General features: G+C 33.5%; 1 protein-coding gene across 1 annotated transcript; it reads right to left on the minus strand.

The window, feature by feature from the left end:
* Positions 1 to 947: 947 nt before the first annotated feature.
* Positions 948 to 3,438, minus strand: LOC145615420 (chlorophyll a-b binding protein CP26, chloroplastic-like). Its single transcript, XM_081670493.1, has 5 exons — positions 3,030 to 3,438; positions 2,475 to 2,525; positions 2,250 to 2,370; positions 1,919 to 2,053; positions 948 to 1,331 (listed from the first exon to the last, which is right to left on the minus strand). The coding sequence occupies exons 1-5, from the start codon at positions 3,338 to 3,340 to the stop codon at positions 1,071 to 1,073; spliced, it is 879 nt and encodes a 292-aa protein (XP_081526619.1). The 5' UTR covers positions 3,341 to 3,438; the 3' UTR covers positions 948 to 1,070.
* Positions 3,439 to 11,459: the final 8,021 nt, after the last annotated feature.

The raw sequence follows: 11,459 nt of genomic DNA on the forward strand, positions 1-11,459 counted from the left end.
TTGTGGGATGACAGCGTATAGTGTGTGGAGAGAACAACACGTACTAGTGTACTACTATTGAGTACAGAGTACGGTGTTGGTACGTGCTCTTTTCTCAAATGGTTTCCTAAATCCTACAGTAATAATTCAGTGGTTCAGCCTTCAAGATTCAAGACCATATTCATAATTGATTGACTTTATTCCTTTCTAATTTACTACTGTAGTTCACCAAATAATATGATTGAGCTACATTAGTATTAACTTTCTCCCGTTCATCTAAGATTGTCTCAATTTTTGTTTAGATTATCTTTTGAATTCATTCAAAATTATACGAATAGATGATGATAGGATAACGAAGTATTACACTTATACTCTCACAGTCTCACGTTGATCTCACTTATGATCTCTTTTCATCCAATCCACCAAACCGTGAATAAAAAAGTTGTTAAGTGTAGGCTAGTATAGTACTCTTTGAGGGATCGGATAAGAAAAAGTATCTTAGAGGTTGCAAAAAACACTCAAAATCTTATTATTATATTATGTAATAATCCAATAATCACACTAATTAAGAAATTTGGATCCAAGATTGATACTCTGAATTGTTACCATTAGTTAACACCTTCTTCTTGGGTTTACCAACATTTTTTTCAACTAAACATTGCTTCAAAATTACCAATCTCAAGAGTGTTTATTTTATTGATCTTACACAATGCACAAACATGATAAACTTGATATCTATCGTATGGATATACTCTAACCAATTAGAATGCCTTTTTACAAAAGATGAAATTTCTAAGATACTTTTCTAAGGTTATAATGCAAAAGTACATTTTGCTTTTGCCTTTTGAAATCCTTTTTATCAAAAAATTGATTTTTTTTTTTCGAAAAAGAATGGCAATATTGGATTAGAGGACAATTAATAAATAAAAAACGACATCACTCTATATAAGAAAAAACACAAATAGGTCTCATCTGAAAATTATAGTAGTAGATAGATTAACATTAACATTACGATAGTGCGTCATGCAAAATGTAGGTTTTTTTTTAATTGGATGAAAATGTACAAATAAAAAGTGGCCACTAAGATGAGATTATAGAGTGGGAGCTCTTTCAGCAGCTCCAGAAATGACAGTGAGCAAGTTGTTACCGAATGGGTCGCTAAGGTGAGCAGCCAGATTCTCAACTGGGCCTTGGCCTGTCACGTAAGCCTGAATAAAGAAGGCGAACATTGAAAACATTGCGAGTCTACCATTCTTGATTTCCTTCACCTTCAACAAGGCTGCTTGGTCTGGGTCATTGGCTAAGCCCAATGGGTCAAATGGGCCTCCTGGGTGAAGCTTGTCCTCCAAATCCTGCCAACCATTAATTTAGAATATTCTTAGAAATTGTCCATATACATGCTTTACTCAATAATCTTTAAATACATGTAAACGATTCAAATTACCAAGCTAAGCTTGAACTAATGAAAAGAAGAGCACCTTCCAACCTTTACGGGATTGGAGGGTTAGTTTCCAATAGGAACATTTTGTTAGCTTAATTTAAGAGTTACTAGCTGACAACTAACATCTATTTTGCCAAACACGCCCATTTTACAAGCACTTTAGATTGGAGCTGAGGTGATACCTCTGGCTCTAAGGCTCAATGAACATCATTAATCTAATGAGCAACACCGTTGTATATTTCCTAGGTTACTGGAAATTAATGTGTTATTTACTAATTATCTTCGTTCAATATATAGTTTTGTTAACAATTTAATATGAACTAGCTTAGCAATGTGCTAGCTAAAATCGAAAAGAAAATACAGTATTTGCAATGAAATCATCCCATATGAATTACTGACTAATTGACTATGAATGTAAAACTTCAGCAATCAGAAGACATTAATATAAAAGGAATACAAAACGAGACAAAAACCGGAGGAAATAAAGGGGGGACATACCAAACCATTAATGATTCTGTAGTACTCAGCACCACCAAGGAGAACAACCTCAGCAACAACAGCAACAACAAGGTTGATGGGAATTGGCTTTCCAAAGTAGTTTAAGGTGTTTCCATCTAACAGCAAGGCACCAGTCTGTACAATTTTAAAAATGTAACAATTTTTATAATCCAAGTATGTAACAATGTAACAACAATTTTTATAATCCAAGTATGTAACAATGTAACATGTACCAATAATAATTATAAACATTATAGACAAAAATGAAACATTAATAAAAATTCAAGAAAAGTAAATTGAAGTTAAGCTTATTTGTGTTACAAAGAAATACCTTGAACCAAACAGCTTCAGGACCACAGTTAGCACCAAATTTGTTGAAGGCTTCAGGGATAACGCACCCGGCTGCTCCAAGCATAGCCCAACGGGCATGGATCAACTCATATGCTTGATATCTGAACAAATTAAAGTAATATCATTAATACTTGACACTTACAAAGAACAAGCTATAATATACTTTATACATGATCAATTTTTTTCAATAGAAAAGTTTGCTTACTTGGCGAAGTCCTCTGGCTTCTTTCCAAGACCAAAAGGGTCGTAACCATAGCTGCAATAAATCAATGTCATCTATGTCAAGCAAGGTAACATTTCATTTTTCATAAATTCCGAAACAAATTGAACAAGATTTCATATGAAAACCATTCAAACTACTTTATATATCACTAACCAAATAACTTTATGAACTTCGATCTACTTGAAGCAATTGTGACTCCAAGCTAAGTACGTAGTACGGAATATATAATTTCACTAATCATACTTGCTATGAATCTATGATAGAACTATATTGTAAAATTGCATAAATATATGATTATATCTAACAAGATCTAAACATAATTACATATAATTCCTCTGTTGTTATTTAACTAGCAACGTTTAATTTCATTTTATCATTGTAATATATTCAACAATAATTGACATGACACGTAACTATCTATTCAAAAACTTTGAGACAAGTAAGTATAACAAATAGCAAGTGAATAATGCAAAAGTCAAAACGTTGTAAATAAAAACAATAAAATAGAGGTCGTAAGATGGTAAACAAAAGTCTTACTCTCCGGCAACTTCTCCGTTGAGGTACTCAGGAATGTCATCACGGTCCAAAAGACCCTCAGGCAAGAAAATCCTACGGTCAGGGCCATACCACTTAGCAAGCTCATCATCCGCGGACGAAACAGCCTTAGCCTTAGCCTTAGCAGGAGCAGCCGCCTCTTTCTTCTTACCAAAAAGAGCCACAATCTTAGATGGACCAACACTAGTGGTACTACTAGGGGCGGAAGTAGCACTTCTTAAGTTGAATGTGTTTCCCAACATTTCAGACTTTCCTAGACATGCCGCCGCTGTCGATGCCGCCACCGAAGCCATGACTGCCGCCCCTAACGGTGGATGATAAAAGATTAGAACTTAAGAAGGTTTAGTATTTTTTTTTTTTGGGTTGTAAGAGTGATTGTATGAGTTTGTATTCTGTAAAATGGTTGATCTAAATGCTTGTTTCGGTGGATGTGGGGGTGCCACCTAGGAATCTTAATTGGGTGTTTTGATTGGTGGAATGTTTGAGGAAATAATCTATTGCCTTGTAATGATAGGTCAGATGTGATTACGTGTCAGATAATGGCAGTGTGACGTGGCATTGCTGATAAATAAGAACAGTTTGTGGATAGTTTGTGGTTTGTGCTCCTTTTGTTTTGGATAACATATTGCATGCCCTTATCTCTCTGTTTCTATATTTCTAGTTTTATCATCTTACTAGTGGAAGAAAAATTAAAAGAAGCTAAAACATTTATGGGCTTGGATAATTGAATGTGTTGATTGTAATTTTATTTGTAGCCCAATAAAATGGAAGGTATGGGCTTACCATGGTGAAGATTTCGTCAGCTGAGCAGCCCATACCAAAATTGCTAAAAAATGATAAATGTTTGTTCCTAAGGTTTTAAGTTTATTCTATTCTAGTTATAGATGATCTTGACTTTGGACTTTGCAATTTTGGTGAGACATGTATTGTAGCTTAAAAATGTGTGTTGTTCAATTTAGGAGTTATAGATCATTTTTGTTGTGGAGGTGTACTTAGGTATTCGTGATTTCGTGAAGTTGTCGTTAGGGCAAGTAAGGAAAGTAAAATCAGATAATGTTTGTTCTTGTCACTTCATCGGAAATAAGATTTCAATGTTAAGTTTATTGTTTTTTAATGTGTAATTACTAAACATAAATTGTTTCGGTAAAAATCCATCTATATGTACGTGATTGAAGATAACATTTCGGTAAAAATCCATCTATATGTACGTGATTGAAGATAACATTTCAAAAGCTATATGAACTACTGATCCAAAAAGAACTTTTAAGTTTACGCTTCTTTTAAGTGCAATTTTAAGTAATATTCCATATGATATGAGTCATTTGACATTAGGGACAATATGATTAACATTTTGATCGAAAGAGTGTGATAAAAACTAAAAAACAAATCCTATTAGTTAGGGTCATGCTTGTTGGGCTACCTAGGCTATCCCAAAAAAGTTGGTATAGGATGATGACTTGATGAGTGATGATCTACATGTCTCACCCAATCCAATCTGATTGGGAAGCCTTTGAGTCTTTGATAAATGACAAAAAAACTTAATACATGAAAAATGTAACATTTTATACTTTTACGCTTATTAAATTATAATTTTGATCATTTATATATAATTAAATTAATAACTTTTGAAAATATATATTGAGATTAACCTATTCCGTAGTAAATTATGAAGGAACAATCATGTTAACATAATAGTAACAAAAAACTATTAAAGTTATTAGTCTATGACTTGCTTTTCCCGGCCATTGTAATTAACACCTAAAAGTAGAGAGGGATGCATTCCTAGTTCCTACCAGCCTACCACCCTAGCTAATAAGCTTAGGGCCAAAATCCGCAAGGTTAGGATAAAATCAATAAGCCTACTCTTAAAATTAAAGTAGTTAATTTTGTTGAATGGTAAAATTAGTCTTATACTCTTATTATTTTAACGTAAGTTACGTAACATAATATATTATCATATAACAAACCCAATAGTACCGGTTAATATATATACTAATTGATGAGCCATGCTGCTTACAAATTTTACAAAATGTACTCCAATCCTTAAAAAAAATATTTATATCATACATTCATACATGCTATATTTAAAGTTTGAAAGTCAATTTTTTGGACATTATTTATCGTTGAAAAAAAGTCGTAACCACGAGCATATTTCTAGCCATCTTAAGTGAACACGAGCATCACCGTATATACTACATGGTCAAATTAATTCAAATTGTATTAGTCAGCTTATACTATATAGCAGATTAGAAGTTGGTCTCCTTTGTTTATCCAACCACTAAAATAAGAAATTTCTAAGTTAATTTCAAGCCCATCATGTTTACCGTAACAAACTTAGAAAAAAGAAGGGCCGACTTTAGATACGGATGTTAGGGTATTATGAAACACCATATCTCAATTCAATATTGAAGACTCAAAGGGCGTTGAATTTGTAAGAATTAGAATAGTTGTAAAATTGTAATGCTTTATGTTTTTACGTCTAGGTACATCACACACATGTGGGTGTTCTCGTATGATTACTTATTTTTGGGTATACTTGGATGTACGATAGTATTGAAGAATGCAAGTTTAATTTAGTTTTATGGATCGAAAATCATACATGGGTGTTTGTTGCCTTCTTGAGTCTTGTTTCATGTACTAATGCTACACGTGCATAAAGAGTGCTTTGAGTAATCTTGTGAATTTTGTGCATGTTAACAAAATTGAGGAACATCTTTTAATTTGTTTAGAATGTTGCTAAAACAAAATATACTGTAAATTTTATTAAAACATATAAATACGTACATTTATATATTTAATTATAAGGGAAAATAAATCATACTTGTATAAGAAATAGATTTGGAATATTATGTTAATACCAGCCACGAAAAATGAAAAGTTACTTACTGTTCATTCAATTCCCAACCAAAAACCCCTAATAAAATAATAATAATAATAATAGCTATCTGACTTTATTCCTGGGCGGGTTGTGGCTGATGCTGCTCATCGGAAGCGGGTTAAGTATGAAGCTCGATGTCAGGCGATTGGATATGGTTTCATTCCCTTCTCCTTTTTTTCGCTTGGGGAATTAGAGAAGGAGGCTATTGCGTTACTGAAGCGGATTCAGAAGTTCTCGACGACGCAAGACATTGGGGCTCGTGCTGCAGCTCATATCTTAGCTAGGGTAGGATTTGCTATAGCTAGAGGAGTGGGGGCCCAGATTGTATCTCGGCTTCCCACTAATTTATTGTAGGTTGTATGACTTTTGTTTTTGAGATATAATAATAATAATAATAATAATAATAATAATAATAATAACAATTTCCCAACCAAAAAAAGAATGGAAATTAGGATTGATGACGTAATGGATAACCAAAATAGCAACTACCATCCAAACCACAATGTACATTATTGCATCATTCTAGAGAATAAAAAGAATGAAAACAACTAGAAAAGCCTCAGGAGCTACAAATTTCGCACTATGCTTATAATAATCAGCTATTATTGACACATTTTCTCAATTGATACAATATTGTTGGCTTTCTTTTGCATAACAGATTCATGGACACTTGTGAACTCCATTCATCGATCTAACACTTGGTTAGTATTTTTTAGTATATTTTCAACCATTATATGTCATTATTCTCAAATTGACGTTAACATTTTATGCTAGATAAGTATCAAATCTAAAAGGATGCAAATAATACGTAATTAATAACTAACCAAATACATTATCTAGATAGGAGGATTAGGACATGTTCACATTGAATGAAATGAACTGAAATGTACTTATTAGAGTTGAACTGAACTGAAATGAAATGACTATTTTATAAGGGAAGGAAATTAGGAGCTGACTGAACTGAACTTATTAGAGTTGAATTGAACTGAAAATAATCATATGACAGACCCTACTTTAGTCTTTAATGTCACCCTTATTTCAAATTATATTGATTGTGTATTTTTTAAAGGGCTTCATAGATAAAGATTAATTAAATGTCTTTGTGATACTTTATAGTCTTATTATTAGTCCTTGAAAATGATCAGTATAATTGGTTTTTGTAGGATAGCCGACAGCACAACTTGTTAAACGAAGTGAGCAAACACGTATTACAAACGAAGCAATCAAGACAGGCAATTTCAACACAACAAGGGACATTGTCGTAATTAAGACTCTAAGCTATAATGGCATAATGCATAATCCACAAATTAAAATGTCATTTAGCTGTACGGAATTAACACTACTTAATTATATTGGTAATTGTGTGATTATTGTTATGTTCCATCAATCTTATTATTATTATTATTATTATTATTATTATTATTATTATTATTATAATCAAAAACAAAAGTCATACAACCTACAATAAATTAGTGGGAAGCCGAGATACAATCTGGGCCCCCACTCCTCTAGCTATAGCAAATCCTACCCTAGTGAAGATATGAGCTGCAGCACGAGCCCCAATGTCTTGCGTCGTTGAGAACCTCTGAATCCGCTTCAGTAACGCAACAGCCTCATTCTCTAATTCCCCAAGCGAAGAAAAGGAGAAGGGAATGAAACCATATCCAATCGCCTGACATCGAGCTTCATACTTAACCCGCTTCCGATGAGCAGCATCAGCCACAACCCGCCCAGGAATAAAGTCAGATATCCCTGACTGTGTCAAAGGAGAAGACCCTGTCAAATCAATACAAACATCGCGACCACGATCCCATGAATAAAGTAACACATCCGCAGGTCTGAGGGCCTCGTCGTTCCCTCCAGCCAACCCAATGTCAACCTCTTTTCTCGCTGAAATCCCAGAACGATAACAAACATCAACAAGGGTATCCCGAACAACATTATGCCGATGTTTAATACCCACAATACCAGCACAAGACACCGCGTGATCACCGAAAATATCTCCAGCAAAAACCCTCGAACAAGCAGAGCACGACGTCGAGATAGAGAACAATGGAACACCCAATCGATAGGACAACACACAGCGATAAGTCTTGGCGTTCATCGTCTGACCCAACCCCGAAATAGGAACCGCCCGGAGCCAAGCAGAGGTGTGATCACCCTGCTGTGATTTCCACAATGCTGATTGTCGAGGAGTTAAAGAATAAGCAGATTCTGCAGAAGCGGTAATCTTAATAATTATTATTATTATTATTATTATTATTATTATTATTTTAATAATATGCGATCATTATGAGATTAATGTTTGAAGCTCAAAATAAATTCCCCATAAAAGGATCTATCAAATCAAAGTCATCTACTATCATTGCAATAAAATATACTTCCTCCGCTTTCTTTTACTTGCAATACTTCCCTAAAAAGGAAATGTCACAATACTTGCAACACACTATAAAAGGAAAGTTACTTTAGAGAAAAACTATATTATTTCCTTTATTTAAAGCACATGGCCCACTAAATTACACTCCTAACAACCACTCATCCTATTTTAAAGTTTATTATATCAGGTAAACCTCACTTTTCTTAATTACCGTGCTAAAGGGTGTGTTGCATCTAAAAGAAAACGGAGGAAATACTTGTAAGGAGGCATAACCGTATAATTAACGGTATAAGGTTGGACGAATTTATGTGGAAGATGACTGTAGATATTAGTAATTAATTCTTTCTAGTTAAATCTCTCAATAAAAATTGTATATGAGACTTTATAATTTGTTAGTAAGAATAGATTTTCAACAATAATATATGCTTCAAGCCTTCAATTGAATGTTACATTAATTTTTGACTTTTTGTTTGTAGTTATGGCCAAACAAACATTTACCCCCATATGTATTTCAAAGTTCCATTTTATTTGTCACAATTAAATTGCCGCCCCTTGTTTAGACTTTACTGAGAAATTAAAGTTGTCCAAGTTTAAACATCACCATCACTTAGAATTTTCATCTTCCTTTTTCCTTTCTTGTTACATAATTGTCATCTTTATTTTACTCACCTTATCGCATTATCACTTATCAATTATCTAATTATCATAGCTCCTCTTTCAGCTAACATAATCAGCTTCAGCTTTCAACTTTAAGCTATTCACTAAACACAACCAATATTATCATATTGGTGTTTTAGTTATTAATAAACTAATTTGTTCAATTCATCTTCTTTAATCTCCTTCTTAAATAGGGGTATATTGCAACTACAACAAAATATATGGAGGAAATATCTAACATTTGATCAATTTGTTGAAAAGTATATGACTTGAACTACAATTTAAACACTTCAATTGAATTCAAAACACTACACACTTTTATGGACTATCAAAGTATAGGTTTGGTACATCATATTATCATGCTAAAATAATAAGACATTGACAAGCTAACATACCAAACCTTATCTTGCTCCATCAAGATCAACAATCATCCATGTATTAAACAAATTCTAATGATCCAATAATATCCATGTAATAAAAATTGTACTTCTAATAATCTTCTTAGAATAATTTCAGCTAACGTATCAATTTCAACTTATTTTCTTCAATTATCGCTTGGTTATTAGATTTCTCAAAATTAGCTAATTCCATGACTTAAATATGTGAAGCATGTCAATGCAATTCCTTTAAGCCAAGGGTTGGTAAAATGATACAATCATCATTAAAACAAAAGAACATAAAAGTTACAAGAACCATAACTTTTGGAATTTCATACAATGAGGGAAACTTTAGTGTCCATAAATTTCTGTTATAAAGGCAGCAAGCCAGCAACCACATGCAAATCAAAGTCTTTTAAATTTACTCGTACAACCAGTACAGTAACATGAAATAGATCATATCATCAGATTATTCAGATTCTCTCTAAGAAAATGTTGGACCGACACATATTTACCACGTACTAGCTTTGACAGTAAAAGTAGTACTGTAAATTTTTGAAACCATCTGACAATTGACAAATTACCCTGTTTGGGTAAAATACGTGAGATTCATGCCTATTTGGAAAGGACCAGTCATCAATTTTTTAAATTTATTTTTTAGACTAGGATGAGTCATCTTTTGTAAAGGATGAGTCATTAATTTGATCAAATAGTACTTGTTCATTTATGGGGGAGTTTGACATAAGTAGTGGGGGATTAGGATTAATGTTTCAAGCTACATTTCGGTGGGGTTTTGGACGGTTTGAGGGGTAGGGGTGTTTGCATTTCACCATTAATCTAATATTTAATATTCGTACTTTAGCCCGATTCGGTTGTTTGGTATTGTTAGTAGGATAAATCGTACATCTGTGTTATTTTACTTTCTAAGAATTTAAACGTGTCGATAAGTCAATTATCTTGGTAAATTTTACATTTGTTATCCTCATAAAAATGAGAATCTGAGCCTAAAGGCTTGTTATCATTGATTGAACTCAGCTGAACTGAACTGAACTGAGCTGAGCTGAACTGAAATGAATATTTTATAAGAGAAGGAAATTAGAAGCTGAGCTGAACTGAACTGAATTTCAACGTATGAGAACAGACCCTAAGTCATATCTTCAGAGATAAGTTAGATGACAGACATACCACTAAAACAAACCATTACATCTACTTGAGAGTAATGAGATATCAAAAGTAAAGCGTCAAAAAGACGCATAAACAAAAAACACACACGCGATACTATCACACATGCTTATATGGTGCACGAGCCGACGAGAAGCACCATCCTCTAACCTTAGTACTTATACGTATACCACTCATAGTCATCCAAAGAATTAGTGGACCGAATAACATAACACAAAGAGAGGAATTTCTTATAACAAGATAGCTACCCTTTCATTTCTCCACTTGTTTGAATATTTGCCAAAACAATTCTGTAATATTATTTAATAATATTGCGCCCTTGAAGTCCAAATGTGATAATATGATAACTCAATTGCTCGCCTTTATTATTCCACCATATTGCATATTTATACAAGCTGTTGTACTCCTTGAGCCACAAGGAATATCTTTTCCTAATTCTATCAAAACTAGGAAACTAAGTATTATTTCCTAAGATACGATAGGAAATATATCTAGGAAAATATATCAAAGTAAATTACAAAGATATGGTAAAAGATACTAGTCTATCTTGCCTAACACCCCCCCTCAAGTTGGAGCACTCGGATCAAAGATGCCCAACTTGCTAAGAAGATAGTCAAACTGTGGCTTTCCTAATGCCTTTGTAAAAATATCAGCTAACTGCTCATTTGTACGTACATGATGTGGAATAATTAGGCCTTCTTGAATGGCATCCCTTACAAAATGACAATCAACCTCGATATGTTTAGTGCGCTCGTGAAAAACCGGATTTTGAGCTATGTGTATCGCGGCTTGACTATCACAGAAAATTGGAATGGCTCGTGGATGTTGCACGCCCAAACTCAAGAGTAGTCCCTTTAACCACTTCATTTCCATCGTCAAAGCTGACATTGAACGATACTCAGCTTCCCCGGAAGAAGTTGCTACCGTGGGTTGCTTCTTAG

The sequence above is a fragment of the Chenopodium album genome, chromosome 25 (genome assembly GCF_948465745.1).
Source record: "Chenopodium album chromosome 25, dcCheAlbu1.1, whole genome shotgun sequence".
In the NCBI taxonomy this organism is placed as follows: domain Eukaryota; kingdom Viridiplantae; phylum Streptophyta; class Magnoliopsida; order Caryophyllales; family Amaranthaceae; genus Chenopodium; species Chenopodium album.

Excerpts from the sequence above, each read along its gene's own strand:
- LOC145615420 (XM_081670493.1), bottom strand. The coding sequence starts at position 3,340 with ATGGCTTCGGTGGCGGCATCGACAGCGGCGGCATGTCTAGGAAAGTCT. Across the intron at positions 2,526-3,029 it reads AACGGAGAAGTTGCCGGAGA|CTATGGTTACGACCCTTTTG; the intron begins GTAAGACTTTTG and ends GATTTATTGCAG. Across the intron at positions 2,054-2,249 it reads CTGAAGCTGTTTGGTTCAAG|ACTGGTGCCTTGCTGTTAGA; the intron begins GTATTTCTTTGT and ends AAAATTGTACAG.